Raw genomic sequence first — 21,452 nt, 5'->3', positions numbered from 1 at the left:
ACTTCACTCAGTAGCATTACCTGCCTGGCCCCTTTAGGCACCTGCGTTTGTCTCCCCTGCTCTAGGTGCTGGTCTGGCAGGGTTGCTCTGGAGGGCTCTGGTTCCAGTGAATTTTGGCCCTATGTGGCAGGAACTCCAATGGGCTCAGAGCTGCCCCCAGTATAATGACCTGGGGCTGAGGAGTGCTGGCCAGCATTCTTCTGGAGGCAGCCAGAGACAGGATGACCTCCTCTGGTTGGTTTCTGAGGCTGGTGCCTTTCCCAGCTTGTAGGCTGCACCCCGCAAGCCTCCTGCCAGGGGAACCCAGCCCAGACTCGCCCCTTATGAACCCTGCAAGGTCCTCACCTGCAGATTGTCCAGGTAAGCAGCCACGTTGTTCTTCAGCTCAGTCACACACAGAGACACCCACTGGAACCTCTCTTCTAAATCATCAAATTCCTTGTCTTCTGTCTGAAAGCAATGTGTGTGAGGGTTGAGAATATCCACATGGGGGCAGTGTACACCGGCTCCAGTGTCCCAAGTCCTCCCTGGGACAACCTTTCCACAGACTCGCCCACCAGAGCCAGCTCTCGCATCCCCAAAGCTGAGTGGGCAGTGTAGCTCAGTGGCTTTGCATTCAGAGCATGGAATCGGATACACAAGCATGAACCCCAGTTCACTGGCTTCCTAGCTGTGTGACCCTGGACAGGTGTTTTACCCTCTCTCAGCTTCTGTTTTCTCATGGGGATAGTGGGAACACCTATTTCATCGTGTGAGCATGCTTGGTTCAGAGCAGGCACTCCACCAACCTGCTGAGCCGCTAGAAGCAGCTATTTAGGGCTGGTTCTTTGCCCAAACCCAGAGACCGGCTCTCCTATCTGTGTAAACAGGCCCCAAAGAGAGTGGCCCAAGACACTGGAGAAACCCCTCCACTGGCTCTTCAGAATCAAATGGGGTGCCACCTCTGCCTCTTCCCAGCACCTCACTCTCTCAACCTCCGTTGCCTCAGTTCTGAAAGGAGCCTATGCCCCCTGTCTACCCACTGTGCAGGGCCTGGCTTTGGGGCTGACTGGGCGTGACTCTTCCTCCCAGGCCCACGCTCACCCTGGGGATCAGCCCCGCCTCCTGCTTCAGCAGCTGGCTCAGCCGGGTGGTCTTCTTGGAGAGGGTGTGCGTGTTGATGCGGGCCAGCCGCTCCCGGAGGGTCAGCTGCTCTACCTTGGTGTACTTGGAGGCTGCAATGACACAGAAGAGGGGAAGCACGGTGATCAAGCTGACTCAGGAAAGGAAGTGTCATGGACATGCCTGGCTGGGCACCTGCTTGGGCCCTCTGCTCCATCAGGGTCACATTCATCAGGTTGATGAGTCACGCAGGAAAAGCACAGGGTCCTGTATCCGAGGTGTGAGCCCTAGCTGTAGAGCTTCCTGCCTGCTTGACTTTGGAAAGTCACCACTCCTTGAGGCCTCAGTTTCCTCATCTGTAAAATGGGACCAGCCACCTTGCAGGATTGCTGGGAGAGTCACCTAAGACAGAGGGTCTGAATGAACTTTCTAAAGAAGAACCCAGGGAGAAGAGATTTGCCTGGGGTCCCTCAGCCACTTTGAGCCAGGCCAGCTGGGAGCCACGCTTCCTGGTCCTGACTCAGTGCTTCCTACTCACCTGTCGTAGGATGGAGAAGCAGATGGGGAGGAAATCCAAAGCTGCTAAATATAGTACAGCATGGTGGTGAAGACTCCAGGCCTGAGTGTGAAACCTGGTCTGTCCCTTACCAGTTCTGTGATAGGAAGCAAGTGATGTATGCTCTCAAAGACCATATGTGATGTTGAAGGAAAAAGCACGGCACAGCCAGCCCTTAGTAAACATTAGCTGAATTGCCATTTGTATATTGTCTCAGTCATGTAATTGAGTTTTCTCTTCACTTGGGACACTGCTTCATTTTCCAAACCTTTCTGTTTTAATAACCTGAGGGCCAGGGGTTCCCCTCTCCCCAGATAGATGCACAGCTCTTTACCTCCCCAGTGTTGGTTTCTCCTCCACAGTGTGGCAGTCATGTGGTTTGGATGAGATTGATCTCACTTTAGCTCAAGGGGTGGGTTGCTGACTGACACGAGCCAATTTATATAATTCCAACCCCTGGCAACAGTGATCGATTCAAAGAAGGGCACATATCCTAGGCCTAAGTCAATCAGTTCACAACGCCCTAACTATGATGATTAGTTCAGGGTAAGCACATGACCCAGGTGGGTCCTATCAAAGAGAAGCTTTGATTTAATTTTTGTGGCTAAGGGGGAAACATTCCTGCCTCACCCTGGTAAGTATGGTGTGCAGCTGTGAGTCTTGGAACAGCCGCAACTTACTATTATGAGGCAAGCCAGCCTGAAGATGAAGCTGATACAGAGTAAAGAGCAGAGACAAGGGAGTTAAGGGAAATGGAGCCAGCACCCTGATCGAACCCTACCTAAAGCTTGCATGACCTCTGGATTTATAGTTACATAAGCCACTATACTCTCTTTACTGGTGAAGCCGATTTTAGATAAATTTTCTGTAACTGGAAGCATTCCCACTAATGTGCCCTCTTAAATGCCCAAGTCCTTACCCACTTCCTTGCGCATCTTGTACTCATTGATATTGGTGTTCACGTCCTGGAGGGCAGCGACAGCCCTCTGAAGGACAGGGTAGGCACTGGCATCAGGGACTGTGTTCTCCAGGATTTTCTGCAGCAGCAATGGGTACCTGGTGATCCTCTGCAGAGGAATTACCAGCAAGAAACTGAGGCCTGAAGATCCAGCTTGTGGCCTGAAGGAGAAGGCTGGTATTAGGCAGGTAAAGCCCACCCTTTGGAGGACCAGGGGACCTGGGCTCTAGTCCTCACTCTACCACTTAGCTCACTGTGTGATCTCAGGCAAGTCACCCTCCCTCTGTGGTCCTCCAGTTCCTCACCTGTAACTTGTGAATTCTAGATGTTAGGCAGGCAGTGACAGTTCTGGGCCTTGGTTTCCCATCTGTCCCAAATTCAATGTTCAAGCTCTCTGCCCTCAGCTTGCTCGGCCTCTCCACAGCAGACATGACTGACACCCTTGCTCCTGAAACACTTTCTTCTTCTGGCCCCAGAGACACCCACTGTCCTGCTTCTCCTCATACTCTGCAGGCAGCTCTCTCAGCCTCCTTTGCTGGTCTCTCTCCAATGCCGGAGTGTCCTGGGTGTCTTCTCCTCCCTCTCTCTCCACTTTTTCTTAGTGACCTCATTTGGTCCTATGGCTTTAAACACATCCCAAGCCCAGATCTCCACCTCCAACTTCTGTTCCAGAGCTCCAGACTGATACATACAACTGGATCCTTGACATCTCTGCTCAGATACGTCCCGAGCGCAACTCAACTGTGTTGGGTATCCACATGATATCTTATTTAATAGAATCGTCTGCTGCCTTAAAGAAATGTTCTTGTCTTTGTTTGTTTGTTTGTTTTTGTTTTGTTTTTTGAGATGGAGTCTCACTCTGTCACCAGGCTGGAGTGCAGTGGTACGATCTCAGTTCACTGTGATCTCAGTTCACTGCAACCTCCGCCTCCCGGGTTCAAGTGGTTCTCCTGCCTCAGCCTCCCGAGTAGCTGGGATTACAGGTGCCCACTACCACGCCAAGCTAATTTTTTTGTATTTTTAGTAGAGACAGGGTTTCACCATGTTGGCCAGGATGGTGTCGATCTCATGACCTCATGATTTGCCCGCCTTGGCCTCCCAAAGTGGTGGGATTACAGGCGTGAGCCACCGTACCCGGCCAAAAAAAGTTCTTAAAAATCACAGGAACTTAATTTTTAGAGATGTATTTAAAGTATTTAAGGGTAAAAAGTCATAATATCTACAATTTCCTTCAAATTAGCATAAAAATAGATAAAGCAAACAGCAAAATGTTAACACTTGTTAATTTTAGGTGGTGGGTATGTATCTATTACATTATACTATTTTCTATAGTTTGAAACTTTTTATGAAAAAAAGTTAAAAAAAAAAAAGATTGCTTGAGGCCAGGAGTTCAAGACCAGCCTGGGCAACATAGCATGACCTCTGTCTCAAAAAAAAAGAAAAAGGGCCGGGCGCAGTGGCTCACGCCTGTAATCCCAGCACTTTGGGAGGCCGAGGCGGGAGGATCACGAGGTCAGGAGATCGAGACCACCCTGGCTAACACGGTGAAACCCCGTCTCTACTAAAAATACAAAAAATTAGCCGGGTGTGGTGGCGGGCGCCTGTAGTCCCAGCTACTTGGGAGGCTGAGGCAGGAGAATGGCATGAACCCAGGAGGCAGAGCTTGTAGTGAGCCGAGATTGCGCCTCTGCACTCCAGTCTGGGTGACAGAGCGAGACTCCGTCCCGCCTCCCAAAAAAAAAAAAAAGAAAAAAAAGAAAAAGAAATTCACCAGGCATAGTGGCTACTCAGGAGGCTAACACAGGAGGATTGCTTAAGCCCAGGAGTACGAGGATACACTGACCTGTGATCATGCCACTGTACTCCAGCCTGGGCAACAAAGCAAGACCTCATCTTAAAAAAAAAAAAAAAAGTGAAAACAAAACAAAACTCTGGAACTAATGGTGCCAAGGTCCCTTCCAGATACACCATTGATGCATGGATGACTACTTATAGTCTCCTTCTTAAGGATGTCTGGAATTTCATCAAGAGTCCCCAAGTGAATGGCATCTGGGAAGGGGCTCCACAGTCTTTTTTTTTTTTTTTTTTTTTTTTTTGAGGCGGAGTCTCGCTCTGTCGCCCAGGCTGGAGTGCAGTGGCGCGATCTCGGCTCACTGCAAGCTCCGCCTCCCGGGCTCACGCCATTCTCCTGCCTCAGCCTCCCGAGTAGCTGGGACTACAGGCGCCGCCACCACGCCCGGCTAGTTTTTTGTATTTTTAGTAGAGACGGGGTTTCACTGTGTTAGCCAGGATGGTCTCGATCTCCTGACCTCGTGATCCGCCCATCTCGGCCTCCCAAAGTGCTGGGATTACAGGCTTGAGCCACCGCGCCCGGCCTCCACAGTCTTTTTTTAAAAGATTATGACCAGTAGCCCCTGGGCCCAGCATGGAGAAAGCCACGAAGGTTTCAAATCTCAGCCATCTAAGTGTGCCTTCTCCTTGAAGACTCAACCAATGCTGCTCAGGACCTTTCTCTGGGCCCTCCCTGATGATACTTGTGCCTCTGGCTCTCCTTCCTTAGGAAAATCTCCAGACCAAATGTCCAGGAAAGATCAGCCATGAAGCTAAGAACAGGCAGAGCAGGTGGGAGCCCCTCAGAAGCTGCAGGGGGCGGGATTACCCATCAGGAGACGCCTACGCTGGCCATCTGCTCTCACCAAGGGTGTCCAGGGGCTTGGCTGACTGTGGGCAGGGGAGGTGGAAACCACTGCCAGGTATTTGCAAAACTCCATCCTCTGGGCTTCCTTTCCATGGGAAAGAGCCAACTGTCTCCCAGGGACAACTGTCAACTCACAAATTAGAGTGCAAGCGGTCCTGAAAGAGATGATCGCGTATTTTCTCACAACCATGAAGGGATTACCAAAGAATGAGAGCATCCGCTCACATTTGCAGACTTTCTAAGGTAATTTGGACAATACTTTTTTATGCAGCTTTTCAGGTAGGCAACAGAAATGGAAAGATGATACACAGAGCTGGGTGAGGGTGGAAAAACAGGCCTTCGTGCATTCTCTCGGTGGGAGTATCAACTGGCAAGGCCTTGGAGAGGCAGAGGAGTTCGGCAATTTGTAAAGGGTACAAACTCTTTCTTCCATCAATCCCATCCTAGAAATACACCCACAGAAATCCAAACTCAAGTGAGCAAGGATAAAGGTACAAGTTGTTCAGCGACTCTATTTGAGTTAGTAAATAATTGGAAACAACCCAAATATCCTTCAATAGAGGAATGGCCAAATAAGCCATAGTCTAAGAGCAGTCCAGGAAAGAAACTCTGCAGCCATTAAAAAAACACTGTGCTGGGCACAGTGGCTCATGCTTATAATCCTAGCACTTTGGGAAGCTAAGGTGGGCAGATTGCTTGAGTCCAGGAGTTTGAGACCAGCCTGGGCAACATAGTGAAACCCCGTCTCTACAAAAATGAGTCAGGAGTGGTGGCACACATCTGTAGTCCAAACTATTCAGGAGGCTGAGGTAGGAGGATCACTTGAGCCTGGGAGGTCAAGGCTGCAGTGAGCTGCTGAGATCACGCCACTGTACTTCAGCCTGGGTGACAGAGTGAGACCGTCTCAAAAATAAAAAAGAAAAAAAAGAAAGAAAGAAATGAACACTGTAGAAATATCCATGCTATCCTGAAAAGATATTCATTACTAAGGTTAAGCATAAAACAGCATGTATAGAGGAAGCCTCATAAAAATTCTATCTGTCAGACGGGAGCTGTGGCTCACGCCTGTAATCCCAGCACTGGGAGGTCAAGAATGGCAGATCACGAGGTCAAGAAATCGAGACAATCCTGGCTAACATGGTGAAACCCTGTCTCCACTAAAAATACAAAAATTAGCCGAGCGTGGTGGCGCACTCCTATAGTCCCAACTACCTGGGAGGCTGAGGCAGGAGAACCGCTTGAACCTGGGAGACAGAAGTTGCAGTGAGCTTAGATTGCACCACAGCACTCCAGCCTGGGAGACAGAGCAAAACTCTGTCTCAAAAAAAAAAAAAAAAAAAAAAAAAGTTACATCTATCTGTCTAACTATCTATCTGTCTGTTCATCTATCTCTCTATCTATAAATATACAGTAGAAAATTTGGATGGAAAACATTACTAGGGGAATGGACTTTTACATTTTTACTTTATATACTTGTGTGTTGTTGGAACTTTCCTTTTGTTCAATAAGCATATGTTGCTTTTATATTTAAAACAAACACACCTAGCTGATAAAGGAAAGCAAAGAAGATTATTTGCCTTCTGCAAACTCTGCTGCCTCCGCCATCATTCCGGAACTGCAGTGCTCTGTGCTGGACAGCCCGCAGTGCTCTGTGCTGGACAGGCCCATCTCTGCAAAGCTGCCTTTTCCACCCTGAGGGCTCTACCACTAGGACAGTCCTATCTGGGGCAGAGCTTCCTGCCCACCGCCAAGGCGAGTTTTTTATTCCCTTGGCTCTTAGATGGGAAGAGTTGCCTTAAAAGACAGAATGAATATCCCACCCAAATAAAGGGTGGGGTCAGCGTGCATTTTGGAATCCCAAGGAATCTAATAACCTGGTACCATCTATCCTAGCAGACTGAGAAAGAACTAGTTATGGCTGGCGTGGTGATTCTTATTGGCCAGGCTCTGGAAAGTAATGCCTGGCATTTAACAGGCAGGGACCAGGTACACTGGATGTCTTGCAAGGACAGTCCTGAACTACAGAGAATTGTTCCATGTCTCACGTGTCCCCCTGAACATTCAGAGACTGAACAAAGGCCCTGAAATGTGCTACACTTCTAAAACCCTAAATATGTTTATCACTCTTGGATTCTATCCACTCATATATCATAATACTGGGAATTACTAGGACACTACCTTTTATAAATCCCCATTTCAACGATGTTATTTCGTTCTTTCTCTTATCATAAACAAGGAAGTCAGGTTTATTGTCACTGTCATTCTGTGCTCTTTCTTTTTTTGTACTTTTTGTACAGAACAGCTTCAGATACCTCTTTCTTTAAATCCAGACTTATTTATTATAAGTAGCTGCAGGCATCTGATGGCTTCCTTATATCTTTTAGTAGTGGTGTCCAAGCATATGCACACTGAACTATATAGCATTATATTGGAATGATTTTCCTTTTATTTCTCCTTTATAGTGAAGTCATTATATTGATTTTTTTCAGTTACACATATAGGTAGGAGAGATATATTTATTTAAACATATATTTCAGGATATGTCTCAGGATAGTAAATTTATGTAATATTTGTTATAACAAGGGAGCATGGCACTGATAAAATTGAGAACTACAGTGTGGTCTCAGAGAAAATAGAATCCCTGCCTAGCCGAGATAACTATAATACGTGGGATTCATTGAGTGTCACTCATGTGCAATGAATCAATGCCCCATGCAGGGCTGTTATTCCTCCCACCCTACACATAAGGAAACTAGGTCTTGAGACATAAAATGGCTCTCTCATGTCCAGGGGCCAAGCCACATCCACCACCATGTAGCCCGGCTCCAGAGCCCATGAAGAAAACCCAGCTGGCCTGGCTAGAAAAGACCGAAGAGCCGAGGATGTAGTAAACAGCAGCTTCTGAGCAACCAGGGCTCCCGCACACCATGTTTATTAAATGTCTGAGCTAGGTGCCAGCACTGAACTCTTGAGAGATGTTACATCTCAGTTTCTGGCGTCTCTCAAAAAATCGGAGGCTCTGGCCACAATAGACCCTCATTTCTACATGGCAGCTGCGGCAGACGGTTTGCAAAAAAATCACTGCAATTATTCCTCTCCTAATCTCTACAAGCCTTTGTCACTTTGAAGCTCCTACTACCAAGAAATGGAGTTTATTTCCCCACCCCTTAAGTATGGGCTGGCCTTAGGACTTCATTTCAATGACGATGTGCCAGTTCCCAGCTCAGACTTCTAGATGCCAAGCCCTCCCCCACTGCCCTTAGAACCTTAGACCACGATGTGAATAAGCTAGCCTGCGGGAAGAGGAGACCATGGAACCACAGGTGAGGCAGCTCTTGTGTCCCAGATACATGAAAAAACCCAGCCAGGATCAGCAAAGCTGACCTGCAGGTGACTGCAGATATTTGAGGGTGCTAATGATTCCAGGAGAATCATTTACTGAGTACACCTAAATTGCTAACATGCAGAAGTGTGAGCTAAATAAATGTTTGTTTTAAGCCACTACATTTTGGGGGTGGTTTGTTGTCTAGCAAAAGCCACTTGATAGAGCAACAATCAGCTAAGCTGTGCTGCAGCTGCATGCTACACGGGGTCTGTTGTCTCTAGTTTGCGCAGCCTCCACTTCTCCCTTTTGTCTCATCTCTGGCACCTTGCTTCCCTTTATATCTGTAAACTATAGAAATATATTTAGTGACCCTTGCAGAAGCCTGTTTGTAAGATCCATGAAGGATGAATAAAAGGGGAAAATAAGTACAGTTTTTTTGGAAGCAGAGAGGGACTAGCACATGGGTTCTTGAAAAGGAGACTTTAGGCATGAGCCACCACGCCCAGCCAGATATTTTTTACTGTAAAAATGTTGATGTTTTAAAGTTTTTTAATCATGTAATCATGTTACCCATTTGAAAATTTAAATTTGAAGACATACTCTCTACATTTTTCTACCTGGGGCTTCTACCCATCGGTGTTAATTCTAGGCTATGAGTCCACCAGGGACTGGTGATTCTGTCCCTTTTCCATGTGGTAGGACGTCAGCCACCGGTAGAGAGGGATCCTCAGGTGACACACACCTGCTTCTCATCACTATGGGAACACATGGGACCCTCATCTCACTGCCCTTTCCTGTGCTAGTCATGAGCACTGTTCCCAAATGTTCCCACTTCTCCAACTCTGGACATGTGGTAGGATGGCACGCCCTGCCTCCTGGTTGTTGAATGAAGCTATGATGAGTCCTGGCCAATGAATTACAAGAAGTGATTAATATTATTTCTGGGCCAGAGCATTCAATTGCCAGCGTTAGACTCTCCAGAGCTCTTTTTTCTTAAGCCAAAGTTACTGGCAACATTCCAGACAGTGGCTGCTGTGAGTGTGGGTCCCAGAGTGAGGACAACAAAGAGCAGAACCCCAAGTCAGCCTTCAATGGAGCAAAAGGAAGACATAAACCTTTGTTGTTTGAAACCACTGAGATGTGGGAGCTGTTTGTCTCTGCAGCACAGCCTGCCCTATCCTGATTAACACAGGTGCTGACAGAGCAACATTCCTGAAGCAGCATGAATGGCATGAAAAAGGGGTGAGACCATAGCTGCCCCTGACCTGGGTCAGTGGGGCAGGAATGAGCGCTCACTGGCCGTTCTACTCACACCACCGCCTCAATGATGCCCTGGATGTGCCGCTGCAGCTCTGGCTCCTTCCTGTACGTGTCCACCAGTAGCAAGGCTTGGTCATAGCTAGCACAGTAGACCTTATAGACTTGCTCCAACTCCTCTTGGAATTCCAGAAATAAGTTACCTGAGGGTGAAGATGCAACAAGGAATCGTCAAGGGCATGTCTGTGTGTCCCCTAGCTTGGAACATGGAGGCAGTAAGTAAACCCCTCCAGCTCTCCAGTGAGATTGCTGGGTTTACCAGCATGTTACCATGGGTAAATGACCTCATCTTCCTGACTTTCTGGGTTTTTTTCATCTTTTCACAAGGTTGTTCTGAGGATTGAGTGACAGAATGATATACATCTTAGGCTGGGACCCTGTGAGCACTTACTAAATGGTAGCTATAGTCATACCAGGAATATTAATAATGCTCACATTTGGACAGTGCTTTATAGTACACAAAGCACACTCATAACCATTAGCTCTTTTTTTTTTTTTGAGACGGAGTCTTGCTCTTGTCGCCCAGGTTGGAGTGCAGTGGCGCAATCTTGACTCACAGCAACCTCCGCCTCCTGGGTTCAAGCGATTCTCCTGTCTCAGCCTCCTGAGTAGCTGGGGTTACAGGCACATGTTACCATGCCCGGCTAAGTTTTGTATTTTTAGTGGAGACGGGGTTTTACCATGTTGGCCAGGCTGGTCTTGAATTCCTGACCTCAGGTGATCCACTTCTCTCGGCCTGCCAAAGTGCTGGGATTACAGGTGTGAGCCACCACGCCCAGCCGCTCATTTTATCTTTACAATTAAAGACAAAACGTGTGACAAGCACAACGATAAATCCCCAATTTACAAAGACATGCTGCAACATAACACAACTGGTTATGGTATGGGCTTGGATTGGAGGGAACTAGGGCCAGATCTCCAGCAACCCTTTCCCAGTTGTAACCTGAGGCAAGCGTTTCACTCCTCTGGCTCTCTGTTTTCTCATCTATGGAATGCAAATAGAAACAGTACTTATGGCCGGGTGTGGTGGGTCACGCCTATAATCCCAGCACTTTGGGAGGTCGAGAAGGGTGGATCACGAGGTCGGGAGTTCCAGACCAGCCTGGCCCACATGGTAAAACCCTGTCTCTACTGAAAATACAAAAATTAGCCAGGTATGATGGTGTGTTACTGTAGTCCCAGCTACTCTTGGGAGGCTGAGGGAGAATTGCTTGAACCTGGGAAGCGGAGGTTGCAGTAAGCCAAGATCGCACCACTGCACTCCAGCCTGCACAACAGAGCAAGATTCCATCTCAAAACAAAACAAAAAAAAAATTGTTTGCGTACTTATTTTTAATCCCCATCCTCATATGTCATATTACACATGTAATATATTTATTATATACATATGATAAGTGCCATGAATTAAAACGAAGCCAAATAAAGAGTTAGAAAAGGGTGGGGGATGTACCTGAGGAAGGCCTCTCACAAGATGTAAATGTCTGCCACAGAGGCAGAGGTAACCAGCCCTGGGAACAAGCAAGGGAAGAGCAGCACCCAGTATTAGGGAAGGACACCTGCAGAGGCCCTAAGGCAGGAAAGTGCTGGCCACAAGCACAACAGCAAGAAGGCAAGTGTGGCTGGAGCAGGTGAACAAGGGCATAAAGTAGAGGAAATTAATCTCCAGGTGGATAGTGTCAAAAAATAAAATAGGTTGGGTGCTGTGGCTCACGCCTGAAATCCCAGCATTCTGGGAGGCCAAGGCGGGTGGATCACTTGAGGCCAGGAGTTTGAGACCAGCCTGGCCAACATAGCAAAACCCCGTCTCTACTAAAAAAATACAAAAGTTAGCCAGGCGTGGTGGCGGGTGCCTGTAATCCCAGCTACTCAGGAGGCTGAGGCAGGAGAACTGCTTGAACTCTGGAGGTGGAGGTTGCAGTGAGCTGAGATTGTGCCACTGCACTCCAGCCTGGGTGACAGAGCAAGACTGTCTCAAAAAATAAATTAATTAATTTTAAAAAATAAAGATAAAGTAGAGGAAGTAAGCAGGCAACAGAAGCCAGATTATGCAGGGTCTCAAAGTCAGTGAAGTGCAGTAAGGGATTCAGGTTTTATTCTAATAGTGGCAGGAAGCAACTGGCGGGCTTTGAGCAGCGGTGACAGGATCTGATTTCTGCTTAAAAGGATGACGCTGGTGCTCAGTTTCAGCATCATATACACTAAAGTTGGAACAATATAGAGATTAGCATGGCGCCTCTGCAAAAATGACATGCAAATTTGTGAAGCATTCCATATTTTCAAAACAGAAACTGATGAGATTAGTGACCTAGAGAAGGTGGACGGACTTGAGAGGAAGTAGTGAGGGTGAAGAAAAATATATTAACCACAAGAAGGCAGGTGGGGAACCAGGGACCACAGGAAGCCCAGCTGACCCTACTGCCTGCCAAAGCCATGGGCTAGACCTTTGACCTAGACAAGGTCTGTGTTGGGACACATCAGTTGGTGGCCAGAGGTGCAGGTTCTCAGCAAAGATCCCCATGGGGAGATCGCCATCCCTGGACCTACCCTTTCCCAGTGTCGGTTCAGCTGATGCCTAGCAAGAACTCCCAGGAGAAGCCCCTAGAGCCGGACAGAACATGACCACCCGAAACTGCAGCCAGGAAGAAGCTGTGTGAGAGAGAGATCAGCCAACTGCAGAGATAGGCTGGGTGTGGCCTTGAAAGCTAGGCCAGTTCCCACACTCTCCTCAACATGGGTGTGTCCTCAGGAATGAGACAGACATGCCAAAGAAACTGTCATACCAGTGTGGCCAGGGGCAAGGGTGTTTCAGTAACTAAAGGATGGAGGAAAGTGAACTCCCAGAGAACAGAGTGGTCCAAAGAGGCAAGAATGCCAATTACACCAAAGGAAAGGCTTATTTCCTCCCTGCTTGTCCTTCTCCAGTCACAGATTAGCAAACAATTTATTCCTAGCGTCAAAGGGGGCACTTTATCTCTAGCTGGGATTAGTTGGAAAGGAGAGAAAGGGAAGCAGCATGGTCAAGACCTAGGGCTCTAGAAGAGCTGGGTTCAAAATACTAACTGCCTGGTCAAGCTGTGTGACCTTGGGAAAGTTACTTAGCCTCTCTGAGCCTCAGAGATGTCATTGGTAAAATGGAGGTTATTAATAATAATCAACAAGTAATGATGTTATGAGAATTCAAAGAGCTTCAGGTTACGTACTTGGCATCATTGTTGGCACAGAGATGGATACTGTTTTCAAGCTCATTTTAAGGTGGCAGTAACTGGGACTCAGAAAGGAAAGAGCTTGTGGGTGGCAGGACCTTGTTAGTCAGATTCCAAAGCTTCTGCTATAATCACTAGACCTGCAGTGCTCAAATACAGTAGTCACCAGCCACACGTGGCTATTGGGCGCTTGAAACATGGTGAACCCTGAATGCGACGTGCTGTCAGTGTAAAAGATACTGGATTTCAAAGACTTCATACAAAACAAAAGTAATGAATGATGAATGTTTATACTGATTACATGTTGAAATATTATTTTGGATCTATTGAGTTAAATAAAAGATATCGTTAAAATTAATTTCAGTTGCTTCTTTAATTTTCTTAATGCAGCTACTTGAAAATTTTAAATATTTGTAGCTAACACTATATTTCTTTCTTTTTTTTTTTTGAGATGCAGTCTTGCTCTGTTGCCCAGGCTGGAGTGCAGTGGCACAATCTTGGCTCACTGCAACCTCCACCTCCTGGATTCAAGCAATTCTCCTGCCACAGCCTCCCAAGTAGCTGGGATTACAGGTGCCTACCCACATGCCCAACTAATTTTTTTATTTTTTAGTAGAGATGGGGTTTCACTGTGTTGGCCAGGCTGGTCTCGAACTCCTGACCTCAGGTGATTTATCTGCCTCAGTCTCCCAAAGTGCTGGGATTGTAGGCGTGAGCCACCATGCCCAGCCCCCAAAAAATCTTTCAAAATGCTATTGCTAGGCCAAGAGTTTGCAACCAGGCTGACCAACATGGCGAAACCCAGTCTCTACTGAAAATACAAAAATTAGCTGGGCGTGGTGGCATACGCCTGTAATCCCAGCTACCTGGTAGGCTGAGACATGAGAATCACTTGAACCTGGAAGACAGAGGTTGCAGTGAGCCAAGATCCCGCCACTGTACTCCAGCCTGGGCGACAGAGAGAGACTCTGTCTCAAAAAAAAAAAAAAAATGCTGTTGCTGCCCTACTGGGAAAAGGGCTCTCCTTGCATATCAAGGCCTAGGGGCTAGAAGGGGAATAGAGAGACAGTGGGCAGGAGCCAGAGCAGCCTGACCCGGCACATAGTTGCACTGAGGAGAAGAAAAGCCATGTGGGTTATTTGGGCCTCTTTTTGGCAACCACAAGAGACAAGGGATGAGAAGGGTATTTTCTGCAGACTCTGTAAAGGCCAGGGAACAGGACTGCCAAATTTGCAGGGGAGAGAGGAATACAGGATGCTCTGTTAAATTTGAATTTTAGATAAACAATGAATAATTTTTTAGCATAAGCATGTCTCATATTTTAACTGGAAACCCTACAGTGAAGCAGTGAGGGCAGCTCATGGACATGTCACCAGGTGTGATCAGGACACAAGTAGCCTTTTGGCTCTGTGGGCCCAGCAGGAAGGCAGACTGAGAAATGAAGACCTTTACAAGGAACCTCACCAGATCTCAAACATGTAGCTATAGAAGAGCCAGAGCTCAAAGTCCTTAGACCTTAGAATGTTTTCAGCCTGGGGCTGTATCAATTTCCATTCAAATAAGTGTTAATTATTAACAGAAATAATGATCAAATGATAAAAGAGAAAGTACCTGTGAGAACATCTATAGGTACTTTTTAAATTTTTTTATTTTTGAGACAGAGTCACTCTGTCACCCAGGCTGGAGTGCACTGGCAGGATCTCAGCTCCCTGCAACCTCTGCCTCCCGGGTTCAAGCAATTCTCGTGTCTCAGCCTCTCACGTAGCTGGGATTACCAGTGTGTGCCACCACACCTGGCTAATTTTTGTATTTTTAGTAGAGATGGGGTTTCACCATGTTGGCCAGGGTGGTCTCGAACTCTTGACCTCAGGTGATTCACCCGCCTTAGCTTCCCAAAGTGCTGGGATTATAGGTATGAGTTACCATGCCCGGCCTACAGATACTTTTAAAAATCTCGTTCTTTAATTTTGCATTCCCTTACCATTTATAGGGAATAGTAACTCACTCACATTGCTATTTTAGTAAAGAACTATATTTTCAAAGGAATGATAAATACACAATACACAGGCTTTAGTCTCACCTTCTACCATGCAGAAGCAATTCAGTGTAGCAGTTGAGAGCTCTGACTCTCAGGGCCAACTACCTGCATTCAAATTCTGGCTCTGCCCCTAGCTGCATGACTAAGCAGGTTATTGCCTCTCTCTGTGCCAAAGATTCCTCAACTGTAAAATGAGATAATGGTATCTACATTTCAGGGTTATTTTGAGATGAAGTGAATTAATATATGTATATAAGAACAGTGCTTAGCATTTTGTAAACACTCAGAAAGTAGGTTTTTAAGATTTGTTTGTGTATTTAGGTCAGGCACGGTGGCTCACGCCTGTAATCCCAGCACTTTGGGAGGCCAAGGCGGGCAGATCACCTGAGGTCAGGAGCTCAAGACTAGCCTGGCCAACATGGTGAAACCCCATCTCTACTAAAAATACAAAAATTAACCGGGTGTGGTGGCGGGCACCTGTAATCACAGCTACTCAGGAGGCTGAGGCAGGAGAATCACTTGAACCTGGGAGGCAGAGGTTGCAGTAAGCCGAGATCATGCCATTGCACTCCAACCTGGGTGACAGAGCACGACTCCATCTCAAAAAAACAAAAAAAACCCACAAAGCTTTTTTTGCATGTTTGTTGTTTTTAATCCCCATCCTCATCATTCATGTTCGGGAAAGGTTAGAAGATTGGTGGTATAAAAGCCAGGGGCATTTGGGTGGCCACAGCACTGGGTACCTTCATCTCCTCCTCCTTTCTGCCACTGTAGTGAATCTGGCACCCACCCATTCCCCTATATCTCCTGACTCCACTAGGAAACCCCTCACCATGGGAATCCTGGCAGCAGATGGGATGAGACAGAAGGAGACAGGTATGAGGTTTGCACCCACTCCTCCTTTCTTTCTGCTGTGGTTATCCTAACCATTTCAGAATAAGAAGACTATCCTCCTTAGGAGGCTGAGGCAGGAGGATCCTTGAGGCTGGAAGGTGGAGGCTGCAAGTGAGTCATGATTGCTCCATTGCACTCTAGCCTGGGCAATAGAGTGAGATCCCATCTCCAAAAAAAAAAAAAAAAAAAAATTAAACCAAAGGAGACTATCGTCATTTCTCATCTGGGCCACAACTGATCTCGCTGCTTCCACTCTCACCACCCCCTCATAATCCATTGTCCACAACAGCCAAAGAGATCTTTGAAAAACATAAATCAGCCAGGTGTGGTGGCTCACGCCCATAATCCCAGCACTTTGGAAGGCCAAGGCAGGCAGATCAAGAGGTCAGGAGTTCAAGGCCAGCCTGACCAACATGGTGAAACCCTATCTCTACTAACAATACAAAAAGTAGCCAGGCATGGTGGTGGGCACCTGTAGTCCCAGCTACTCGGGAGGCTGAGGCAGGAGAATCACTTGAACCCAGGAGGCAGAGATTGCAGTGAGCCAAGATTGCACCACTGCACTCTAGCCTGGGCGACAGAGCAAGACTCTTGTTTCAAAAAAAAAAAGGAAAAGAAAAACATAAATCAAACCATGTCACTTCCCCACTCAAAACTGTCCAATGGCTCCCCATCACAGTTAGAATAAACTTCAAACTCCTTGCCATGACCTATAAAATTGTGCATGATCTGGTCCTTGTGCGCCTCTTCTATCTTATCCCCTGACAGTCTCCCCTCATTAATTTCCCTGGAGCCACATCAACCTTCCGTCTGTCCTTTAAACGTTATGGACTCATCCTTGCCTCAGGGCCTTTGCACAACTATGCTCTCTACTCTCCCTTCAGATATTCTCAAGGCTAGTTCCTTCCTGATACTCAGATCTCAGGTCATATATTCACTCCTCCAGAGGCCCTCCCTCACACCCAGAAGTTACCACAACTATTTATCGCCTTCAAATTACAAATTATTGGGCCGGGCGCGGTGGCTCAAGCCTGTAATCCCAGGACTTTGGGAGGCCGAGACGGGCGGATCACGAGGTCAGGAGATCGAGACCATCCTGGCTAACACGGTGAAACCCCATCTCTACTAAAAAGTACAAAAAAACTAGCCGGGCGAGGTGGCGGGCGCCTGTAGTCCCAGCTACTCGGGAGCCTGAGGCAGGAGAATGGCGTAAACCCAGGAGGCGGAGCTTGTAGTGAGCCGAGATCCGGCCACTGCACTTCAGCCTGGGCGACAGTGCGAGACTTCGTCTCAAAAAAAAAAAAAAAAAATTATAAATTATTACCTACAATTCTGTTGTTTGTCTGTCTCTGTCACTAACTTGTCTCTGTCACTAATTTGTCAATTCCATGAGAATAGAAGCTCAGACTCTCTTGCTGATGCTTTGCCTGCACACTGCAGATGCTCAGTAAATAACTGTTGGATGAAAGAATGTGAAAGAGACATAGACTAAACATTTAGCTGCATCACTAACAATTCTGTGACTGTGAGGATGTTCCTCTCTGTCTCTGGGGCTCAGTCTCTGTAAAGCAATGGGACTGGACTAGTTGTTATTTGAGGGCCCTGCTGGCTCTGATAGGTTGTGTTTTGGAGATCCCCAAAACAGACTGCCATTGAGCTACATTTCCCTGGAACTCTGGAGACAGTTAAGCAGTGACCACTTGCTGAGAACAATTGCACAAGAATCTAAGGCTGACAGTTCCTTAGGTTTTTTGCTTACCAACTAGCTGCACTTGTTCCTCTTTCTTGCAGGCTGTCTCCTGCAGATCATGAAGGAACCTGCTGTTCACCTTGATGATATCATCAATGTTTGAGAACAGGACATCCAGATCTCCCTGTGGCAACTGGAAGGAACAAAGAAGCCATGGGAGGTGGTTAAGAGTTCCACAGAGTGTATTTGCAGACTTTCGAGATTAGGACAGAACACTCACACCATTCCCATCACTCTTGAGAAGACTGGCTGCCCCAGTGAAATTCTGCAAGGATTTTGAAATGTTAAAAATTGAGTATTTTCATTACTCTACGAGAAGAGAGGAACAGATGGAGTACTCAGTGTGGAAGGAAAGCTGAACCAGGGTTTTAGCCTAGGTCTGCTGCCAGCTGTCTTCTCTCAGTTTCCCCATCTGTCATTTAAGGGTGAGAAGTTAGACTTCTTTCCAGCTCTGACATACTTGGCACCTACCACTATGACCTCAAGATGCATTCTCTGGACCCTATTAACCAAGCTATACCGCTGTTTAAAAAGATGCAGGACATCTATATAAATGCACAAGCAGTGAAGGATGTGCTGGACACACACTCAAGCGGGAAAGCTAACTGCAGAACAATATCTAGAGTCTGCTCTTGTTGTTGTTAAAATAAATAACAACATACACAGTCATGCACTGCATAATAACATTTTAATCAATGATGGATTGTATATACCAGGGTGATCTCATAGAATTATAATATCGTATTTTTACTGTGCCTTTTCTGTGTTTAGATACATAAATACTATTGTCTTGCAGTTGCCTGTAGTATTCAGGACAGTGACATGCTGAACAGATTTATAGCCTAGGAACAATAGGCCGTACCGTCCAGTCTATGTGTGTAGTAGGCTATCCTGTCTAGGTTTGTATAAGTGCACTCTATGGTGTTCGCACATGATGAAATTGCCTAACTATGCATTTCTCAACACATATCCCTGGTGTTAAATGACACATGACTGTATTTGCTTGTTTAACGTCTACAGAGAAAAATCCTAATTTCTGGAGGGTAAAATAAAAGAAGCACTTCACTTTTTTTTTTTTTTTTTTTTTTTTTGAGACGGAGTCTCGCGCTGTCGCCCAGGCTGGAGTGCAGTGGCGCGATCTCGGCTCACTGCAAGCTCCGCCTCCCGGGTTCACGCCATTCTCCTGCCTCAGCCTCCTGAGTAGCTGGGACTACAGGCGCCCACCACCGCGCCCGGCTAATTTTTTTTGTATTTTTAGTAGAGACGGGGTTTCACTGTGGTCTCGGTCTCCTGACCTTGTGATCCGCCCGCCTCGGCCTCCCAAAGTGCTGGGATTACAGGCGTGAGCCACCGTGCCCGGCAAGAAGCACTTCACTTTCTACATTATCTACTTTGGTATTTCATTCAATGAAGAAAAACTATTTTTACGTCCAGTATTTTTCTGTCAAGACTGGGATATACTCAACTAAACAAAATCTTTGCCCTTATGGACCTCAAATGCGAGGGGATGCTTGAAATGTAGCAAGCAAGAGCCTGCATTATTTCTGAAACCAGAAAAAGAAAATGTAAAACATAAGCACTATAATAGTAACTCTCACAGTGATAATTTCTCCATGTCACCACCCTGCAAATGAGACAGTTAGAATGTAGGTCATGACTGGGTGTGGTGGCACGAGCTTGTAATCCTAGCTAATCAGAAGGCTGACTTGGGAGGGTGAGATGGGAGGATCACTTGAGCCTGGGAGTTTGAGACCAGTCTGGGCAATGTAGTGAGACCCTGTCTCTTAAAAAAAAAAAAAAAAGTTTACCTTGGACTTTCCTGGGTGATCCGAGCCCGAGTCTTGCTCTGGCCTTTTGGGTTCCCCTGCCTGAGGGCCTGCAGGAGCTGTGGTTGGAGACCTGAGGAGGGGACAGAGCCCAGCCCCTCTCCTGTGGCTGAGCAGGCCTCTGTGTCCATGACCTCTGCCTTTCGGGGACCTGGGGGCTGTGGGTAGGAGTCAGTCCCCTAGAGGTCTTTTAGGGAATCCTTTTGTATCTACACTTTGGGTTTTAGCTTCAAAGCTCCATCAGGTACAGTTCGCATTTCAGGATGGGTGGAAAGCTTGAGTGAGGGCTCCCCTGGTTTGTCATAGCTCCACCTTCCTTAGAGGGAGAGGGCTGTTGCAGACCCCCCATCCATGCCACACCAGCTCAGCACTGCACATCTAGAGGTGATTCCCAAGATTGCTGGTGCCTCCTGGCCTTCCTGCACCAGGCCAAGAGGTACCTCAGAGGTATGCTGGGTTCTTTGCCTCTTCTTGGTTGAAGGGTCTCTCTATATATGAATGTGTATATATAAATATAAATATATATATATATGATCTATTTTCGTCCGGAATTCTGTTAGAAAAGTAAAGAAAAAGCAAATGCTATTGATTTATCTCAGGGTGCCCAAAGAGGCTGTAGTCAATTTTTGGTACTAGGAAAGGCACCAAATGCATTTCCTGACTTTTAAGCATTTCCTTGTTGGAAGCCATAGAGGGGCAGGCCAAGTTGCTGACAGTGACTTTGCAGATCGAATAAAGAGACCCTTGAAGGGAAAGCAGGAAAAGGAAGAAGAAGAAAGAAGAAAGAAGAAAGAAGAAGAAGGAGGAGGAGGAGGAGGAGAGGGAAGAAGGAGAGGAAGAAGGAGAAGGGGAAGAAGGAGAAGAGGAAGAAGGAGAAGAAGAGGAAGAAGAAGAGGAAGAAGAAGAAGAGGAAGAAGAGGAAGAGGAAGAAGAAGAGGAAGAAGAAGAGGAAGAAGAAGAAGAGGAAGAAGAGGAAGAAGAGGAAGAGGAAGAAGAGGAAGAAGAAGAGGAAGAGGAAGAGGAAGAGGAAGGAGAAGGAGAAGGAGAAGGAGAAGAAGAAGAAGAATATAGGTCAGTTTAAGCAATCTGTTCCAAACTTGAAAAGGGCTTGTTCATTAGCTCACATAGTTCTCCCAGTGATTGTTCCGCTCCCCAGTTAGCCGAGGAATACGCTAAGATTCTAAGCCATGCAAGACCTTGCTGAAGGTTGCACAGCCAATAAATGGAAGCACTGGGGCTTACATCCAGGTCTGTACTTCACATCCACAATACTTCCCTTCTATCAAGCTTGCCCCAGGAATGGATGGGAAATCTCAGAAGCTGGGACCCACATTTGCCCCCATAAAGACAGGTTGTATGTGACCCCACCCAAGTACCTGCTGGAGGCGGCTCCTGATGTCAGAGGCACAGAGCTGGAGCATGTGCAAGTAGGAGACCTCAGTGTCGATGAGCTCCTGGACAGCCAACCTCTGACGAAGCAGCGATCTGTCCTCGGAGGCCCTACCTTCCCCATCCAGACTCCCTGACCTGCAGGACGGCTCGTCGGCTCCATGCTTGGCCATGTCAGCACGTTCTGGGAAAAGCAAAACCATCCCCACTCACTTCCGGGAAGAACTATTGGGACATGCTGTCTCTAATTCAATGACAATTTCTCATCAAGAGGCCTAAAAACATCTTAAGCTGCAAACAGAGTCCAGATGAACTGTTTATTAGCATTTGTAGGCAGTACTTGCACAATATTGAAAGGTAGATAACAGCTCTGATAATTCTTGACATTTTAGGCAGT

General features: G+C 46.9%; 1 protein-coding gene and 1 non-coding gene across 2 annotated transcripts in view; one reads left to right on the top strand and one right to left on the bottom strand.

Annotated features, from left to right (window-relative positions):
• Positions 1-21,452, bottom strand: part of ARHGEF37 (Rho guanine nucleotide exchange factor 37) — a 54,635-nt gene that overhangs the window by 16,150 nt on the left and 17,033 nt on the right. The window contains exons 2-7 of the mRNA XM_003900346.5: positions 21,043-21,239; positions 17,850-17,973; positions 9,951-10,098; positions 2,577-2,776; positions 1,084-1,214; positions 346-450 (exon numbers count right to left, since the gene is read on the bottom strand). Of these exons, the coding sequence (XP_003900395.2) occupies positions 346-450; positions 1,084-1,214; positions 2,577-2,776; positions 9,951-10,098; positions 17,850-17,973; positions 21,043-21,228 (894 nt within the window). The 5' untranslated portion in view covers positions 21,229-21,239. The remainder of the gene's footprint in view (positions 1-345; positions 451-1,083; positions 1,215-2,576; positions 2,777-9,950; positions 10,099-17,849; positions 17,974-21,042; positions 21,240-21,452) is intronic.
• Positions 12,129-12,233, top strand: LOC116275097. Its single transcript, XR_004184062.1, has one exon. It is a non-coding gene; the product is annotated as a U6 spliceosomal RNA (small nuclear RNA).

This window comes from Papio anubis, chromosome 5 (genome assembly GCF_008728515.1).
Source record: "Papio anubis isolate 15944 chromosome 5, Panubis1.0, whole genome shotgun sequence".
NCBI lineage: Eukaryota > Metazoa > Chordata > Mammalia > Primates > Cercopithecidae > Papio > Papio anubis.
The sequence above is the reverse complement of the archived record's forward strand: the minus strand, read 5'-3'. Positions and strand labels throughout refer to the sequence as shown.